At 39.9% G+C, this 20,899-nt stretch overlaps 1 protein-coding gene across 5 annotated transcripts in view; it reads right to left on the reverse strand.

Annotated features, from left to right (window-relative positions):
- Positions 1-7,428: 7,428 nt before the first annotated feature.
- The window catches only part of RBPJ (recombination signal binding protein for immunoglobulin kappa J region), a 223,215-nt gene continuing 209,744 nt past the window's right edge, over positions 7,429-20,899 (reverse strand). For all 5 annotated transcript variants that reach the window (XM_046656186.1, XM_046656183.1, XM_046656185.1 and 2 more), the window contains 6 exons: positions 19,604-19,741; positions 19,335-19,447; positions 13,808-13,948; positions 12,190-12,345; positions 11,721-11,824; positions 7,429-11,567 (listed from right to left, as the gene is read on the reverse strand). In XM_046656186.1, the coding sequence (XP_046512142.1) occupies positions 11,252-11,567; positions 11,721-11,824; positions 12,190-12,345; positions 13,808-13,948; positions 19,335-19,447; positions 19,604-19,741 (968 nt within the window). In that variant the 3' untranslated portion in view covers positions 7,429-11,251. The remainder of the gene's footprint in view (positions 11,568-11,720; positions 11,825-12,189; positions 12,346-13,807; positions 13,949-19,334; positions 19,448-19,603; positions 19,742-20,899) is intronic.

The following is a 20,899-nucleotide window of genomic DNA, read 5'->3' on the forward strand; positions in this document are numbered from 1 at the left end:
TCCCCACTCCCAGTATTTATATTCTTGTCTCTGCATTGAGTCTCTGGTCCTGAGTAGTTCCTGTCACTTCTAGACACTTCTGTCACTGTAGCATTCCAGAGAAGCCACTTCATCAAGCTTCTGAATTAAAGCAGGGATCTGGGTTGTCCAGGCAGAGTGGACAGGCCATCCAATGATGCGGCTAAGAAACACTGAGTCATCCATTTGTCAAATATCTACTGAGCACCACCTATGTGCCAGGCACTGTGCTAGGGTCTGGGAACACAGCGAGGAACCCAACAAAGTCCCTGGTCTCAAAGAGCTTTCCCACTGGTTGGAGGAGACAGAAATAAACAAGTGGATAAGTAAATACACAAAATGTCATCAGGTGGTGGTAAGCACTGTGAAGAGAAACAAACAGATCAAGGGCACATAGAGTGATGGGAGTAGAAATACAATTTTGAGTAAGGTGTTTAAAGACGGTAACCTGCAGGAAGTGAGGGCAACGTTGATCTTGGGGACATCCGAGGAAGGGTATTCCTAACACAGGGAATCGCCAATGCAAAGGCCCTGAGGTGAGAGCACGTTTGGGGAAATCAAGGAAAGACAAGGAAGCCAGAGTGTCTGGAATACAGTAGACCCAGGAAAGGGTGGAAGATGAGGACCGAGAGGTGGCAAGGCAGGTGAGGGGCATGAGGAGGACTTTGAATTTTACTCTGAGCAAGGTGGGAAGTCAATGGAGGGCTTTAAGCAGCAGAGGGACATATTTTCAAAGAATTGCTCTGGCGGGGCTGGCCCCGTGGCCGAGTGGTTAAGTTCGCGCGCTCCGCTGCAGGCGGCCCAGTGTTTTGTTAGTTCGAATCCTGGGCGCGGACATGGCCCTGCTCATCAGACCACGCTGAGGCAGCGTCCCACATGCCACAACTAGAAGAACCCACAACGAAGAATACACAACTATGTACCGGGGGGCTTTGGGGAGAAAAAGGAAAAAATAAAATCTTTAAAAAAAAAAAAAAAAAAAGAATTGCTCTGGCTGCTGTGGAGAACAGACTCTAAGAGGGCGAGGGAGGAAGCAGGAGGAGCAGTTAGAAAGCAACTGGAATAACCCACGTAACAGCGGATGGTGGCCTGGCTCATAATGGTAGTGGTGGAGGTGATGAGAAGTGGTCAGAGTTGGAATATATTCTGAAGGAGTCATTGACTAGCTTTGATGATGGACTGGATGTGGGATGTGAAAGCAAGAAACGAACTAAGATTGCCTTGGAGGTTTTTCCCTAAGCAATTGGAAGAAGGGCGGCACCATTTACTGACGGGGAAGACTGGCTGGGTAATGGGGAGGGAGGTCTAACTGCTTACGGGACATTTTAACTTTAAGTCTAACAGGTATCTCAAAATTAACATTCCTAAAGCTAACTTTTGGTTTCCTCCCCCACTCCAACTTGTTCCTGCTTCCACTCTGTCTTCCCTATTTTGGTAAATGGCACCTCCAGTCTTCCAGCTGCATTCCGAGGTAGGGAGAGGTCACTCCTGAATCAGACCAACAGAGACGGCAGGCAAGCTGTGGTATGGACTTCCTCAGCTCATGTGTCAGCTGCACCAGGGTCCCTGCCATGCTCACGCCTTCCCTCAACCTCCACTCCTGTCTCCAACAGGGCTGGCTCTTCTTTAAGGAGGGGCTCTCTCTGGAAACTTTAAGTGGAGCCCTCCTGGCATATGGGAATCCCAGAGCTACAGCCTGCTTCCCGACGGGCTTTCGCGGACAGGAACCATCTTGGACTCATCTCTCAATGCCCCAAGGTTCCCACCACCTCCCCTGCCTGTTGAACAGTGTGCCCAGGGGTTACCTCAAGGTGGCTGAAAGAGATCCCAAGACAGACAGCTGGGACAGTGTAAGTTTCTCAGCCAGCTTCATACGACTGTCATGTGTGCACAGCACCCCGACTGCAATAAATGGCAAAGTAGTCATTAACAACACATTTTTATAGTGACCATTACATACTCAGTACCTTCAGGACACAACCATTCTCACTCATATATGCCCCTGGATGCAGCTGAGGACTTCTGATGGTCAGATTCCATCATCTCTGGGCTCTAGATGAGTGAGATTTTCACTATGAGCCCTTTAATAGGTAAACATGCATCTGTATATATTTACTTATTTTTGCCTGTCTCCCTCCACTAGAGAGCGCCATGAAAGCAGGACTTTATTACTCTATCTGCAGTTCCTGGCTGTGGTACAGCTAAATTAATTCAGCAAAGTTATTAATACTGAGTAAACGGCAGAGGCCAGGAATCTTACCAAATACTAACAGAAGTCCCTCCAAAGGAAAGATGTGAGGTGCGGGGAAGGGTTCCCCCATCAGACATGGTTGGAGAATCTACTAATCTGACGCCGGAACCTGTTACTTCTATACGAAAGCATGTTAACAGTCCCTACTGCTCCTATGGTTCTGTCACACGGGATGATCCATCCTTGACTACGCATATCCAGGGTCTCCAAGCTCCTTGCCTTCTGTCAGTCCATCCACTCCTCTTCAAACACCAGCCCTTCTACCTGTTGGTATCCCGTACCACCTCAATCTGAGACACTGTTCCAATGCTGTCTCTATGCTTCCCCAGATGTTGGTACTGCCTTCAATCCCTCATCTCCTCTAACACAGGTCCAGTGGACCTTATGTGAATCATAGCTTTGCCTCTTAAAGCTGTGGAGCTCTAGAAAGAACACTTGCCATTCTTTTTCTTATCATTAAAATTAAGATAACAACAGGGAGACTTACCTATTAGGACAGCAATTGCAAGTAACAGGAACCTACTCAAGCATCGAAGGGAAATAATGGGGTACTTCTCGGAACCCAAGGGCAGGAATATAGTTGAGTCTCAGAAAGGGGCTGGAGTTGGGAGTGCTCCCACTTTTCTTTGGATGTCTGCTTCATTCTTCTCCCTGCAAACCAGTTCTCTGCTTCTCAGATTCCCATGTCAAAACAAGGCCCATGTGCTCTCCCATTTGCTTCCCGCCCAATCACCTGCAGAACATGACAGGAAGGCTTTCCAGTGGTCCTGAGTCTGTCGGCTACTGTGGAGGTGAGAAAAGTAGGGTCAGAGTTCCCGAGAGCTCATCCTGTGAAAGGGGCATTTCTAGAAAAGCCTAGAAGGGTAGAGGAGATCGGAGAGGTTCTGACGTGGCTCACGATCTGAGCATTCTTTTCAAAACTGCCTATAGGAATTTGAAGAACAAGAAATATTTCATGTAAAGCCCTTAGCACACAGAATATACTTAATATGTTTTATTATAGAATTTGTTTGTAGCCCTCTAGAGCAGCTGCCTGGCATCTATTCCCCCATCCTAGCAACCTCAATTTCCTTTTTGAGTAATTCTCTCCGCCCCTATTGGTTGTAAATCCAGGCCCCTCATCACAGAAACCAAAGAGCCCCTAGAGGTTCCTTTTAACTGACCCTTCCTTTAGATGCACAGTGACAGGCAAGTGGCCTAGGCTCACACAGCCAGTTGCTCTCATCTGCAGAAGTGGATCTGGAGCAGGTGACTTAGGGATAAAAGAAAAGAAGGAATGTACTAAAGCAGCGGCTCCTTGAGCAGACCACTCTTACAATTAGAGCTTCCTCAACCTCCAGGAGCTGCCTTTGTTCTGTTTTCACGCATAATTCTGGCTTCCCTTCCATCCTGTGAGTTTCCGCTATTCTCACAAAATGCCCTCTCCCTAACTAGTCTTGGTTTCTGACTTAAAAGCTATTTTAACTCCAATAATGGCTACCATATTGGAAGGTGTACATTTTTAAATCTTTGAAGTATTAAATGCAAAATAGCCATATCACTATCTTCTTGAATGAACAAGCAAAGACAATGCCTGAGGAGTAAGCTTGCATTGATCCCGGAAGACTAAGGCCAAATGGACTCTTGAACCTGACAAAGGACAAAACAGATATCTGGCTTTGAGGCTAAAAAGAGCCAGGACCACACCTAAGGGTTTTTCATTTGTGCTCCGTCCTAGGAACTGTGTGTCATTTTCCCCCCACTTACAAATAAGGCAAATGAGTAGTGGAGAGCTACACAATCAGCCACCAGATGATCAATCAATGGCAGAATGGCATCTACGATTTGAGCACCAATCATTCAGATCATTATACTGTTGAGGGCTGGTCTTCCTAAAGCCAACACATGAGGCCCAGAAATTCAACTGAAGTTAGAATTGGCTATTAGAGCTATTAAAATATGAAGATCCATTATCTTCACCTGGAAGATGAAAAATGTTTTGAAGTGTCCGTGCTGCTTCTCTCTACAGTTGTGTAATTTAGCACATATTTATGTGTAAGGCTTGGCCAGTGGAACTAAGAAATTAGCCAAGAGGTCAGGGCACTAAAATAATAATAAACAAAAGCCAAACAACAGGCAACTGAAGAGCACTTTCAAGTTAATAAAGCATTTTCAATCCATAATCACATTTGGTTTTTTCAGCTTCTCTAGAGCTCAGTTTTTCTCAACTGTGAAATGTGAGGATTCAAACAGAGTGGCTGTTCCTTATAATGGTTCCTTAAGACAAAACTTGTCCCAGAACCACTGCCCAACTCGACTCCCTTGCTCTTTTAATAACTGTGAGTTAAGTCTAGCGTGGCATTTAGGAGGTGACCCTGGGCCACCTGGGTCCACATCTGAATCTCAGCTCTGCTAAATTTAACATAGGACTTTGGGCAAGTCCCGAGCCTGTCTCTTCATCTCTAAAACAGTCATATTAGCTCATAGGGTCGTGATGAGGATTAAATAATGGCCACAAAACAATTTACAAGTGGCCAAAGTGACTCCTCCTTCAATCTTGCCTCTCCCCTTGTCCCTGAGCCCAAGGCCATTCATCATTTTAGCTAACTATTGAGAAACCCCCACCAAGACTTAAAATGCAGGAAACTCAAATACCATGATATAGATGGACATTCAAAATATCATTTAAACATAACCTAGAAAGCTTCTTGGAAGAGCCCTGCTATGGACCGAATTGTGTTCCCCACCAAAATTCATGCTGAAGCCCTAACTCCGAATGAGACATCTGGGCCTTTAGGAGGTAATTAAGGTTAAATGAGGTCATGTATCGGGCCCTAGTCAGAAAGGACTGTGGCCCTAAGAAGAGACAGAGATCTCTCCCTCTCGGTGCCATGTGAACACACAGCAAGAAGGTAGCTGTCTGCAAGCCAGTAAAAGTCCTTGCCAAAACCTGACCATGCTGGTATCGCAGACTTTCAGCCTTCAGAACTGTGAGGAAATCACTTTCTGCTGTTGAAGCCACCCAGTCTATGGTATTTTCTTACAGCAGCCTGAGCAGACTAACACAAGATTCTAGCAGAAATTTTCAGGAAATGGCCACATCCTGATTAAGCGCAGAGCCTGGAACGTTAGTGGCCATTTAAAAATTCCTAGTTGTGTCTTAACTAATTCTAACCTTTGGCACTATCCAGCAATAATAGGGCTAGATATTCATGCTTCTTAGCAAACAGCTGCATATCCCATTGTCCTTCAGCTGAAGTTCTTCCTGAAGATCACACCATCTGCACCTTTGGAATCTAACCAGCTGACAACTCTTAGAGCCAATCTCTAGGATTGAGTCACAATTATTGTCCTCAAAGTCACAATTATATCTTTTCCAAAACTTTTCATTATATCATCTAAATATCTGAATGCCATATTATGAATGTAGTTGTGACAGTTTAAGGAATAGGAGAAGACCAAACCACTAACTTTGTGTTGTGTGGTGAGGAAGAAGAGAGAGAGCAGCCTTGCAGAGAGAAAAGTTAGCTCTAGGAAAAAGGAATAGCTGTCAAAGACAGCTCAAGAGGCCACTGTGGGACTCACCGAGTCACATGCTTCACTCCTTTATACGAAGAAGGTTGGGGCATTTCTGGATTGCTAGTTTGGAATTTAAATAAGTACTAGTGATCCTACTTTGTCCAGCACCAGCAGAAATTATCAACAGGTAAAGGTGCCAGCAATGACTGACCTACATGTTTGACCATACTGAATGAGTAGGGTGGTGGAATATTAAGACGATGAGAAGCAGGGACTACAATCATGCTGGAAAGAACTTGATATACACCTAACTTCACACTTACCTTTTTAAAAAGTTTTCATAGAATACCATGTTTTAAAGTGTCACCTCCCCAAAGCAAAACATTCTGTAAATCCCAACTATTATAAAACAACCTATTGTGTTTAGTATGAATGTTTCTTGGTGTAGTTAAAACCCTGTTCCTTTTCTGTCTTAGGGAATATTTATCTGCCTAAACCAAGATGAGTCAAGATTTCTACATATGTGTGCATAACACTTTTCACTACATTATCTATTGAACAGCTATGTACCAGGAACACAAATGACCTTATCCTTAACACAAAGAACTGTGTGTCTAATTGTCCAGTCCTACAGGTCCTGACAGAGCCTGTGGCATACAGTTCTCTCGGCCTTAAGCTTTAGGCTCTAACCTGTATGTCACATGCATCACCTCATTTGTACTTTATATACAACTTAACCTGTCTCCCTCACTGTTCTCTAGCACTAACCTTTTTGACAGTTTCTTTTTATTGTATGTTTCTAGTTTGTTTTTTTTTTTAAGGAGAGGACTTCCATCTGTGATGGTTTGCCACTAGAACTTGATGTAGCTTGCCCTCTGCATCTCTGTAACTGGCAACCATCTAGGGGTTCAATGACAAAAACGGGGAAAATATACTTAACGGATCTTTCATAAGACTGCACAGAAAGTGATCACGCACTATTTATAGCAAGGGGCACAAGCTTATTATTCTCTTCTAAATTCTAAATCAGGTAACCACCATAATTCTCAGCCTTTAAAGGCCTCACAATTCAAATTCCAACTAAATTGTTTGGTTCTTATTTATTTAACAATCTACTTTTAGAGCAAGATGTCTTTAGCAAAATCCTGATAACCTTAAATTTTTCTCCTTTGGGGGAGATCAGATAAGAAATGAATGTGCTATGATTTGAAAAATGTTACTTCCCCCTTTTACTTTCTATTTCCCTATTAAACAAACTTTTGCTCTCTTTCTGATTAGAAGCCCCCATCAAAAGGCAAAAACCATTACATGTTCTTTCGTACACCAGACCAAATGTCAACCTCACACTGGAAAAAAGAAGCTGTTGCTAAATAATACTCTCCAATTTTGTTGAGATTAGCTTGAAATGTTCCTAAATTGGGAAATATGCCCCTTGAGTGACAAAGACTATTTCCTCAAGGGAGAAAAAACCCCCAACTCTTTAAACCACTACACAGTTAAAAACAGTGGAAAGGAAATTAGCATGCCTACCACTCTGATGTGATGCAGGTAACAAGGTAAGATTGTAAATACACGAACTGTAATACGGAATTTCATTTTATCTTTATGAAGTATTCTGAAATCAAAGACGATAACACATGCATCAGGCACAGCCAAGAGAAGACTTTTACAATGGTTTACATTTCCTTTTTATTTATTCCTTGAAACTGCCCATATTGCAAGTTTCTCATGGATGAAATATGGAACTGAGCAGATTCTTTTTTCTACAAAATTATGGTATAAACTTGCTCAATTTTCTATCTTATTGCTAATAAACCTTACAGGCGCACAGTTTGTAAAATAAACCCCTTAAGGACTGAATGCGTACAGCATGCTGCAAGGTACAAGAAATAAGCTAAAAATGAGCATATAAACCTACATCTGGACCAACACAGTACTGAATGCTGGCAAACATTTATCACGACACAGGGCAAAATTAATGAAAGGAGATACAGTTCAGTCCTGAAAGGGTTAAATAGAAACCCTAATATATTATTGTTTCTAACCATCCATCCCACATTACAGTGCTTGAAAACAAAGTCAAAAGTCTGGCACAGAAAATTACACACATTTGTTCAGTACTCATCAGAAACACAGCTGCTTTTGAAACCAAAAATAAGTAACTTGGTTAATAACCGAATAGCATTTTGTTTCAAAAAGGACCCCTCCATCCCTATGGATTATCTGGTTAAACATGACTAGTTTAGTTCCCAAAAACTGCATTGGAAATTTTCTCTGAGGGCACAGACGGTGCCAGTTTCATTTAAAAAACAAACTAACCAGTTATGATTGCAAATAAGTCTGTGGAGTAAGGGTGACAAATATTTCACTAATACATATATGAGGATGCCTTTAGTTGCCACAGTTTAAGAAGTCAGCAGCAGGTTAAATATTATACTAGTGTTTAACTCTAAAATCATTCAGAATAAAACGAGTATTTTGCACTTAAGGCCAATCTACGTGATCAATTCAATGGAACTAATAAAAACTTACTGGATCAGACTCAGCTTCTACGCATATTTTTAGAAACTGCATAGGATCATGAGAGCCTAAGATATACTTCTAAAACAGAATTTAAAAGAAGAAAACACTTGAATGTAGTATACTTTAACTGAAGAGGTTATCATTCTGAGAGGGTCTTTATGAGGGAAAATGACCAGCATCTCTAACAATGCCACCATTGGGAGAGGGGCCGTGTTCTACCATAACCGGAGGACAAGGCTCCTATACATTATACACTGAAAGTGATTCACAAATCCATGAAAACTTTTTTTAAGCAGCTGACAAAAGAACTACTGATAAACAATAAACTACAACAGACAAATCATTTCAGTCTTTAGTTTGTGGTATGTAGAATGGCATAAAATAGCAGGGGAAATGTCTGTGTAAGTACATTCTTGGACTTTTAAAAAACAGGAAAAGGGTTTACAGTCTATCATTTCAATTATCTTATTAAAAGAAATGAAGAGCCAAATAAGATATAGTTAAACAGTAAAAAAGCAAAAGTTCATTTTAATAAAGTCATAAACTTGAAAATTATTTTGAGCTGCAAAGCTGGGTAAGGAATAGTTTGTTCTTTAAAAGCATCTCATCTGTTATCAGTTAATTTAATAGAATTTCCTAACTAAATACCAAACCTGGGAAGCGGAGGAAACTTGTGGCCCATTAAAAGTAAAGCAGCACTGAAAACATTTCCACGCTCTGAACAGAAACACCGAGACTCAACGGGAAGAAGAATACCCACTACTCCAAAATAAGCAAGTTTGCAAGAAAAAGCCAGTAAACAGTTAAAACAAAGACAGGTAAGGCCACAATGAATTCTGCCCTTCATCACTGAAACAGATTTAAAGTGTGAGGCAAGATTAGCTCACAGGAGAGAAGCTAGTGACTAGAGCAGATTTGAAGAGAGAAGGCTATATATAGTATAATGCAGCCTGTGAGTAATTAAAAAGGCTTGCAGTAAGAGAAAACCACAATGACTTTGATTTAACCACTAACATGTTTTACAAATGACTTCCCCCTTGAAAACTGAGGAAAAAGTGATGTAAAGACATTAGGAATTGTATTTACAATGGCATAGTCTGAGCAAAAGAATGAGTGAAGAAGATAGCAAAGCTGGGGAAAAAAAAGCTACTTACAAGGATGTTTAAAAAGTCTACCTATGGAAACTTGTTCAAAATAGCGCTGGACACCACAAAGACAATGTTCTGCATGGAAACACTGCAGGAAATTAACAGCTTTGCATTCATAAGGTACTTGTGGCTCCTGTTTTATGGGACAGTAAAAGCTTACCACAATCTAGAGGTAGTTTTTACTCTCAGAAGGATGATTGTATCACTAGACGGTGTCCTCTAACACCACACACGTGGTTCCTGTACTAAACGAAGCCCAGCATAGGCTGAATTTCTGAGAAACTGAACAAAGGCATAACCAAAGAGCAGGAATGGAAGCCAGGTACAACTGGTGAGCCCAGCATGCAAGGCCAACTCACAACCCTGACTGCGATCAAATCCTAACTGAATGGAAAAGAAATGTTTTCCGAGTGGGAGACATTTGTGAAGATGCTCAGTACTGGGGAAGAGAAAACAAAAAACGGCAGGGAGAAAAATGGAAAGATGTTACACTTGCAATTTTATAATCTCACAACTATCTGTTTCTCAAGTACTGTCTTCCAGCTATTTTAGTTGGTCATCTAATAAAAGCATCTTGTTTTAAGATTACAATGAAGTTTTGGCCTAGGCTACCAAAAAGAAAAAGTAAATAAAAACATGCTCTTGCTGAGCTTTTCCTCATTATACAATAAGGGCGCCACCTACCAAGTGGTAGCAAACACTTCGCATGATATTTTTTTTGTCATATGCCAACAAGGCAGAAAACACCCTGCTGAATGAAATCACCGGGAACATTCCAAGTTCAAAATAAAATGTTTAACTTACACATAATACAAGTTATGTACAAGATTAGGAGGGGGGAAAACCTGAACAAATCCTAGAACATGTAGACACATTTATGCATGGGAAATGGGGAGAGAACACTTCAAATACCAACATGTCCTGTGCCATGAACTCATTAATGACTAAATGGCGACATTTAATTCCATGTAAAGGTTAGAACCTCTTGGATTACCACTATAAATACATATTTTTAAAAAAGGAGAACACGGAAATAACTACCAACAGTGTCTGAGAATAGAGACTAAGTTAACGTACATTGCATGTATTGCAGGCAAGGCAGAGGCATTTTTTTAAAGCTTTTGCACAGACTTCATATAATCTTAAAAAAAAAATATGCAGGCCTTTACAAGATTTGACTTGCTGAAATCAAAACAATTTCAACTCATGAAAAGTCCTAAGACTTCAGCTTTAAAAAAAAAAATAAAATAGAAAGAACAGTTCCAGCCTTAGACCAAAAGAACCTGGAAGAGTATGGTACTTCAACAAGCATGGTCAGGCTCGGAACCTGAATGTACTTAAGAGCAAAAGCTCACAGGGGGCGGGGAAGAGAACAACCTATTTGGTAACAAAGGTGTACTATATACTGTGATATAAAAAAGGTATGGTGAAAATGTACCTTTACTAAAGCTTATACAAGTTCCTTGGTCCATAAAAACTATGTTAGATTTGTGTCTTCTAGTTTGATTAACTTTTATTCCAGCCACATCTCTATTTCTTGCCCATTTAAACAAAACCAAACAAATACCAACCGAACAAAAATAACAGCTGAAAAAAATCAATTTCCAATAGTTTGTACATTTTGATGGTGTTTGTTTTACTGTGGCTTCTGCACTTCAAATCAGCACTTGCAGGTATGGGGTTTTTGAACAGTATCACCTGGTATGAAAAGTTTTCCCAAGAAACCACAAGATTGTTCATTTTTTTCTCTTTTTCTTTCTGCCAACATGTTGCCACACTCCAGTCAGTTTAAGTCCTAGCAAAAAGACGGTAGTTAGGACACCACTGTTGCTGTAGACGATGTGACACTGGTTGAATTTGTGCTGACATTTGTGTAACTTCCCTCGCTGTTTGTGTTTGATTCATTAGGGGGCACTTGGCTTGAGTTGGCTCGAAGGATTGCTCCCGCGGCACTGCAATGTGGCCGTGGCCCTGGTTCTGGTGTGTAGGTAAATGTAAGGCTGGTGGAATAAATGATTCCATCATTACGGACCAAAGTTACTGGAACCTGGACTGGCTGCCGGACCCATCTCCAACCTTCTCGGAATGCAGAAATGTCTGGGACAACACAGAGCATACTCTCTCCACATCTGAGGAGGAAATATAAATCACTTAAGAGTAAGGCAAATTTTAGAACTGAAACTTAAAGTTGCTTAATATATTACAATCAATATCAGGAAGGAATCTCATGTACCCACTCCCATCAAAAATTCTGGATGATATAAAAAAGTTTTATCAAGTACCTGTACATAGTTTCAGCTTCTACATCCCCAAACCACACTCGTAAGTTTGGAGTGAAATTCTGTCCTGTGAGTTCAAGCATTGCTACGTCCCCACCGCCATTCAGCTGCAATTCACAGAAAATCAAAATAACATTGAGAAAACTTTTCATTTTTCATTAAAGTATGCCGATTAGTTTCTCATTTGACTGTCACTTGGGGAAAAAATGCTTCTTTTAAATTACATGATTATTAAGACAAAGTGAGCTAAAAATATCTCAAGATAACATACAAGTTGATTTAAATTTAAATTTTCTTGGATAAAATGTTTCTTCTATTTTCATATTATTAATCAAGAAATGATGTATAACAAAATCCCCAAATCATAAGATTTGGAGAAAAATCAACATTATTGTGAAATAAAATTACGCCAAGTCATATCTAAGAGCAGTTACAAAGAGCTGAAAGTCAGCTTATGATTAAGTGGTCTCACCTGAAGACTTTCTACGACAGGCACAGGTGTGACTGGGGCAAGGACAGGGCCCATCCCCTCATAAAATGTATACTCTGCCTTATCCGTACTAATGATTGTCCAGGAAGCTCCATCATTTATCATCTCTTTATTTGGTTCTTTTGGGCATGGAGTGGCCTTATGAAGAAAGAATGTTTAGAAATTGAGTTTTATATACAATACAGTATAAGACAATTTTAACAAGGTAAACTCATAGTTGCCAGCCCTGGTGGTCTGGTTAGTGTTTAGATTTGGCACTCTCACTGCTGTGACCTAGTGCTCATTTCCTGATCGGGGAACCACACCACCCATCTGTCAGTCGTCATACTGTGGCAGCTGCATGTTGCTGTGATGCTGAAAGCTGTGTCACCAGTATTTCAAATACCAGCAGGGTCACCCATGGTGGACATGTTTCAGTGGAGCTTCCAGACTAAGACAGACTGGGAAGAAGGACATGGCCACCCACTTCTGAAAAAAGTAGCCATGGAAACGCTATGAATAGCACTGGAGCATTGTCTGATACAGCGCCCGAAGGTAAGAGGATGGCACAAAAAGCCTGGGCAGGGTTCCGCTCTGCTGTCCACAGGGGCACTAGGAGTTGTAACCAATTCCACGACACTAACAAAACACTCATAGACTCGAGTTGTCATGGAGAGAATTTAGTAAAAATTTATAAACTTCCCAAGCATGGTGCTTTGCCAATACCTAAGTAAACATAAACATAATATTAATGTGGAAATCTCACATACAGCAATTTTCATTATAATAAGAAATATTTCAGTGACATATTAAATAACTAGTAATACTTTCAGAATAACCATTTAAGAGTACAGCAGTACCTAAATAATTTCTTTAATAAAAGATCACCATCTGTGCTGTAAATAGCCGTTTAAAACTCTTTCGGGATCCCCAAGAAAGAGCGAGAATGGAAGCCCTCATGCTGAAAGAACAGCTAGAAACTCCTGTACTTTCAGTAAGAGGGAACCAAGATGTGAACCGGCAATCCCCTCTCTCTACCTTAAAACACCTAGCCCAGTCCAGCAGTGCTGAGCTGTGTGTGAGCATGGCTCTGGAACAGGTCTCCAGCTGTTTACAAATGAGTTTCACATGCAAGTGTAACTATCCTATTAAACCATTTGCCCATGTCATAAATATCCTCATGAAAGCCTTCTGAGTAAATGTAGTCAACAATTGGCTTTTGAAACGTGTCACCATTACTATCTTAGAAGACCCCAATAAATGTGATGAGAATTATGAATCCTCCCCCAAAATACTGTGCATCTATACACAATGTCTGCACACAATTTCAGGGGATTCACCCAATGCCCAAAGTCTCCTTTTGGATAGTCTAAGGGGTTTTTTATTCCCTACAACTAAATGTTAACTGTTTCTCTGAAAATATTTTCATAGTTTTGAGTTCTTCCCTGAGGTGGCATGACCAGCATGTCTGAGGACCAGGTAGGTTAAGGGCCCTTGGACTTGAGATAAAGACCTGAACACAGCTTGGTTACAATTAACATTAAATGAGTTTCATGTTTCTGTACGCTGCTCACCCAAAAGTTCGCACATTTTAGATTTTACCAGTAATTTAAAAACATACCTGAAATTGGATTATTCTTTCTTGAGAAAGGCACAAGTACATTCTTTCTGTATCCTTAAGGTAAAATGCACACTTATGGAGCTGTGACACAGGATCGTCTGCATCCAGTAATGCAGTTTGCTTATCAACTTTCCTAATTATCTATAGTTCAATAATTAAAAAAAGAAAAGGTCATCACATACGGAGAGTTGTTCTTTGTACTGTCATGAGTACACAGAAAGATTTGTTATATAATAATATATCACAGTTATGTGTCATATACCTACATATACAAAAACATTTATAAACAAGCCTAGGTATAAAAAAATACTTTTAGATTGCAAGCATGTTAGAATACGGAAACTGTTACCGTCTTCCATGAATATCTAAAACAACAGGGCAGGCAGGCACTAGTTTTCTAGATGACTGCTTTTCAAACTTTAACGTGCATACAAGCTATCTGGGGCTCTTGTTCAAATACATCTGTTCTGATCCTACAGATCTCGTGTTGGGGCTGATATTCTGCATTTCTAACAAATTTCCAGCTGAGGGTAATTCTGCTGGTCTAGGGACCAACTTTTGAGTAGCAAGTTCACATGACCATTCCAACAATATACAACAACAAATATTCCAACATCAAAGGAAAAACTCTCTCTAAAGGCTACTGTGGGTGTATTAGTCAGTGCAGTCCATTATCATACTGATATTTTCTAAAAATCTAAAATAGGTATCATTTTACAGGTTATGAAATGGGCTCAGAGAAGTCAGGTAACTTCCTCAACATCACCTGATTAGTAGCTGAAGGACCAGGATATAATTCCAGGGCTGCCTGCCTACCCAGCCTGAACTCTCCAATACACTCTACAATTTGATAATCCAAATATTCCACAAAACACATACAGATATCTGAAAGATAATCCTATCAAACCTTAGATGTTACTTGTCACATAGAAGGTAATCACTAAGTGTTTCATGGTTATGACGATCACCCCCAAGAGCATACTAACATGTTACAATTATTTCTGATCTAAAATCAAGAGTAAAGCAAACCGTTCCTTGACTACATGTCCTTGTCCCTCCGTCTCATCACCCCGTTTCTCTGCTCCCCTTCATAGCACACTTCTCTTCCTCACCATCTAATCTCCTGAAATCACTCCAGCCTTTTGTCTCAGTCTCCATTACAATTGCTCTTGTCAAGGTCACCAAGGACTGCCAGACAGACGAATCCCACAGGCGCTTCTCTGTCCTCATGTTATTAACTTTCTCAGAAGCATCTGACACATTCTCCTTTTGGGGATACCCCTGCTCTAACTGGCCTTCAGAGTGCCTCAGAGCCAAGTCCTGAGATCTCTTCTCCTCTCGCCACACTCAATACTTTCTACACTATTGAGAGGTTGCTAACTCCTAAATTTATTATTGCCAGGACTATCCTCTCTCAGGCACTCAACTTGCATATTTAACTATCTATTCAACAGTTCTATGTCAGATATCTAATAGGCATCTCTATCTTAATCAAAAACAGAATTTCTGATTTGCTCCTATATGTGATCCTCCCCAACTCACAGCTCAATAAATGGCACCCCTGTTCACTCAATCCAAAAACCTATCTTTGACTCTTTGTGTTCTCTTACACCCAATCATCCAATCTGTCAACAAACTCTGCTAGCTAGGTCTACTTTCAAACAAGTCAGTCAGCTTTCATCATCTCACTATGACAATCCTAATCGAAGGTATCATCATCAACTCTTGCCTCAATTATGACAAAAGCCCAACCATCTGTCTCTCTGCTTCCACTGCTACATCTCTATGCCTTCTTCTCTACAGAGCAGACAGAATTATCCTTCTAAACATAAATCAGCCATCATTCCTTTTTAAAGATTTTATTTTTTCCTTTTTCTCCCCAAAGCCCCCCGGTACATAGTTGTGTATTCTTCATTGTGGGTTCCTCTAGTTGTGGCATGTGGGACGCTGCCTCAGCGTGGTCTGACGAGCAGTGCCATGTCCGCGCCCAGGATTCGAACCGACGAAACACTGGGCCGCCTGCAGCGGAGCGCGCAAACTTAACCACTCGGCCACGGGGCCAGCCCCAGCCATCATTCCTTTTTAAAACCCTCCAATAGCCTCCTATCACACACAGATAATATGAAGTCCTTACCCTACATACAGAGAGGAACCCTACAAGATGTTGCCCATGCAAGGGAAACAATAGAAAAAATAAACAAATGGGACTACATCAAACTAAAAAGCTTCTGCACAGCAAAGGAAATCATCAACAACACGAAAACACAAGGTAGCAATTGGGAGAAGATGTTTGCAAACTGTGCATCTGATAAGGGGTTAATATCCAAAATACACAAAGAAGTCACACATCTCAATAACAAAAAAAACTAACTAAAAAATGGGCAAAAGATCTGAACAGACTTTTCTCCAAAGAATACATATAGATGGCCAACAGACACATGAAAAGATATTCAATATCATTAACTATCAGGGAAATGCAAATCAAAACTACGAGATATTACCTCACACCCGTCAGAATGGCTATAATTAACAAGACAGGAAACAACAAGTGTTGGAGAGGATACGGAGAGAAAGGAACTCTCATACACTGCTGGTGGGAGTGCAAACTGGTGTAGCCACTATGGAAAGCAGTATGGAGATTCCTCAAAAAATTAAGAATAGAACTACCATATGATCTAGTTATCCCACAGCTGGGTATTTATCCAAAGAACATGAAAATAACAAACGCATAAAGATACAAGCACTCCTATGTTCATTGCAGCATTATTCACAATAGCCAAGACTTGGAAGCAACCTAGGTGCCCAGAAAGGGATGTATGGATAAAGATGTGGTATATATACACAATGGAATACTAGTCAGCCAAACAATGAAACCTGGCCATTTGTGACAACATGGATGGACCTTGAGGGTATTATGCTAAGTGAAATAAGTCACAGGGAGAAAGTCAAATATCATATGATCTCACTCTTAAGTAGAAGATAAAAACAAAGACATAGCAACAGAGACTGGATTGGTGGTTACCAGAGGGGAAAGGGGGAGGAAAGAGAGCAAAAGGGGTGATTAGGCACATGTGTATGGTGATGGATTATAATTACTTTGGCTGGTGGGCATGATGTAATCTACACAGAAATCAAAATGCAATGATGTACACCTGAAATTTACATAATGTTATAAATCAATGTTACCGCAATAAAAAAAAAACGATGTTGCCCATGGCTAACCTTGCAGCCTCCTTTCCTGCCACCTGCCCCCTCCATCCCTCCCTCAGCTCTAGCTGTAATGGTTTCCTTACTAGTCCTCACACACATTCGAGTCTTAAGTTCTTTTTGTACTCATTCTGTCTGCCTGAAATGCTCCTCACCCAGTCTGTGGTTCCCTAACTTCATTCTGGTCTCTGTTCAAATATCCCTACCTCAAGACTTCTCTGACCACTCTAGGGCACTCTCTCAATTCTCTATCCCTTTATCCTGTTTTAATTTGTTTTCTTGCCACTTTCATCAACCTTTTAATACATTATATGAGTATTTCTTTAGCTGATTTTCGTCTATCCCCCTACCAAAATGTAAGCCCCATGAGGATGAGTCTGTCTTGCTCACAAATGTATCTCCAGTATCTAGACAATGCCTGGGACATAGAGGGTACAGGAATATTTATAGAATGCATGTATGACTGTAATTTGCTCCACAATGAACATCCTTAAGAGTAACTACTCACAGAGTTTTATGAGGACTAAATGAATCAATATATGTAAAAGTGCTTAGAACAGTGCTATTAATATTATGCAACATTACTGGCTTTTATTACTTAACTCATAACTCATATTCAAAGATCATTTTTCTTCAGCTAAGCCACAACTGTGTGAAAGTCCCAATCCTCAAAGTTAACATTCTTCATATTTACACATTTTTAGTTCTGCAGTTTATTAGTCAGAATATTTGTCATTTACTTAGACCACCACTAATTTTTGAGTTTAAAGGGAGACAGTACACTTTTAGCAATTATAGCTTCTAAGATAGTCTGTGAGCCTAATTAAACTCAAGCAAAATGTTTCGACTCAATGCTAAAGTCTTGAAGCTGTATTTAAATTGCATGAGGTTTAGATTTCCAGAAGTAACTGATTTTTGAATGACGCAGGTCTCCAGCTTCCTGCGAGTCTACAGCACTCCTCTATGCTTCTCTCCCACGGCAGCGTCGACATCTGCCTCCAGTACTGTTCTGTGTGCTCCACTGTCTCTCCACTAGCTAGGAATTCTAAGCACACTGAGAACAGAATGCAGGCCATATTTGGGTCCATTTTATCCCCTACAATAGTTCTCTGGACATAGATACTGCTGAATCGCCTGGCTCTTAGCAATAAAGAAATCAAAGATCTCCACTACTATTTGTCATCAAAAACTTGCTTTCATCACTTCTAATTATTAAGAAGAGGAAAGAATCTAAGAAACCAGGTAGAAGGAACATTATAACTTACGCTGTGGTTTCGTTTTTTGTCTGCATTTTTCCTTCCATTTTTACATCCGTCTTTCCCTACCTTTACCCTTTTTATTATAATTTGTCTCAATTTTAAGATTTTATAAACTAATATTACCACATTTCATATATTTTAGTTTATTAAGTTGAGATGGGAAATAAAATCATCTTGTACAATCATGACATAGAAAAATAAAAAAAAAAACAAAAAGAAATGATGCATTTACTTAGACAATTATAGATCAACCCAGCCCCTGCTGAAACAGTCCCAGAAAAGATAAGCCAGTGAAATATTCCACCAAAGATACAAATACACAGCACATTCAGGAACAGTACTACTAAATATTCTCCCACTCATGCAACCCCCTAATCTGAATCAACTGTGAATCAAACTTACTCATTAATCCCCTCCCATCTTTAATATAACTAAATTGTATTGTTTCAGAAAGGAGGAGGAATATGGGGGAGGAAGTTTAAGGGGCTTTTGCTTTCATGTTTGCGAAGAAAAGCAATGTTTATAGTTTTAAGAAGCTCCTAGTAAATAAAAGCCCTAAACACTATGTCTCTTTCCCAGAATAAGAAATATCAATTTTACTTAATTTTTAATAAATCTATCTTCTTGTGGGAGAGTAAAATTAATAAAAATTATGCTTACATTTTTAAAGAAATAAGAATTTCTACACTTTTGAAAACTTGGTCCTATGTTGGGATGCAGCAAGTATCACAAAAAATGAATACAGACTATCTGTGTTAGCCAAGAAAAGAAATCATGACGTAACTATACAGTGCCCTCTATCAAACATGTATTATACAACCAAAAAGGAAAAATGCCACCAAAATTTATTAGAAATAGTATAACAGGAAGTTCTTAAGAATGCATTCTTCAAATAAGGTGGGAATATAATTGCCAATTATAAATAGCAGTGATTATTGAGCTATCTTTTTACATTAAAAAGCATGAAATTGAGGTGTAGTTTTACATTCGAATGTGGTGGCTTTTCTGTTTTAACGTTTACTACACTATCATTAAAGCAAAAGGGGAGCGGGGAGCCATACCAATCTCGGGAGCGCCATGCCAGTAACCGAACACACAAGTTTGACTGTCTGTCCATAATGGATGTAGCCATCTCGAACTGTGAATTCTTCTCCTTCTGATTCATCATCATCCACTGTATAGGAGTGGAAAAAGAGATCAAATTATTGTCTTCTAGAATTCATGAATCTACTTAGGAAAATGACAAAACAATATATCTGTATGTCTTATTATCAAAAAAGAGTTTAACAATTTCACACCAAAAACATCAAGTGCACACTTTCATACTCACGGAGATGAATGTAAAATGCTCCCCACTGCTGAGAACTGGCATGGAAATTACCTCCTTCTACATGCAAGTATCTGGTACTAACTGTCTGGGATCGAAGTCGATTAAACAGAGCCACCTTTGTTCCTGAGGCAATGCACACTGCAAAGAAAAACAGCTCCTATTTATGTGATTTGGGGAGGAAGGAGAGTCAGAAGGAACCTGTACCTGGCAAGCTATGATTATTCTTTATTATAATTTAATAATTAAGAGATTCTGCTAACATTTTTTTAACCCTCCCAGGAAATACAGATTATACCCTCCAAAAAGGTAACTCCCATTAATAATGTCAAGCTAAAGGTATAAAATATGTCCATAAAAGTCATTTTTAAGTAAGAGCTAAACAGTACATTTAATGCAGTGCTGTTTATTAAAGGGAAATTACCTTTTAAATAATAAATGTCCAATAGTAGGAAATTTATTAAATAAAATATCATATCATTCACCTATTTAAAAAATGTGTATCTAAATGCATTGGTAAGAAAATATCTCCCCGGATTATCATTGAACTGAAAAGCAGACTATAAAACACTCTGTATACTGTGGATCCGTTAGGTAAACATGTATTTTTTATATGATTGCACGTGTGTTTCCACGTGCTCACATCCAATCCTATGGAATATATTCATAGAGAGGGGTCTAGAAGGATGTTTATCAAAGTTGATGGCAAGTGCCTCTGGATATTGTGATTTTAGAGATTCCGATTTCTTCTAAAATAACTTAAAATACAGCATTGTGTGAAATTTCTTGAAAAAACAACAGGAAACTATTCTGATAATGAAATATGTTCCCTGACATCAAGAAACTTATAGTCAATAGAAATACAAAGTTAAAGAGGTTAAATAAAATCCTGTAATCGGAATTGGAAACAGCCTGAATACATGACATTATACACCTCCTGATGCAAGAACACTCTACTACTCTGAAGTAGGCCTGCCCTCCAGCAACAACAAAAAATCCCCAACAACAACAAACTTAAATCTGATCAAGCTTCTAAAACTACCATTGACAAAGACCTTTGACCAAACTTCAAAGAGGCCCCCCTGAGCCCTCTTTTGCACTAGGCCTCCTTCTTGGGCCCTGTCATCAGCCTGCCTAGCCCAGGTACCGCAAGAATCCTGCCAAATCATCCTCGCACCCTTGGTATCTCATGAAGTTTCTCATTCCCCACCCTTTCTATCTGATCACCTAGGCCTGCCTTTGGCAAGAATCCTGGTTAGGCTGGATTGTCAAGAATCTCCCTACCCTCTTAGTAATTTT

The sequence above is a fragment of the Equus quagga genome, chromosome 3, assembly GCF_021613505.1.
Source record: "Equus quagga isolate Etosha38 chromosome 3, UCLA_HA_Equagga_1.0, whole genome shotgun sequence".
In the NCBI taxonomy this organism is placed as follows: Eukaryota; Metazoa; Chordata; class Mammalia; order Perissodactyla; family Equidae; genus Equus; species Equus quagga.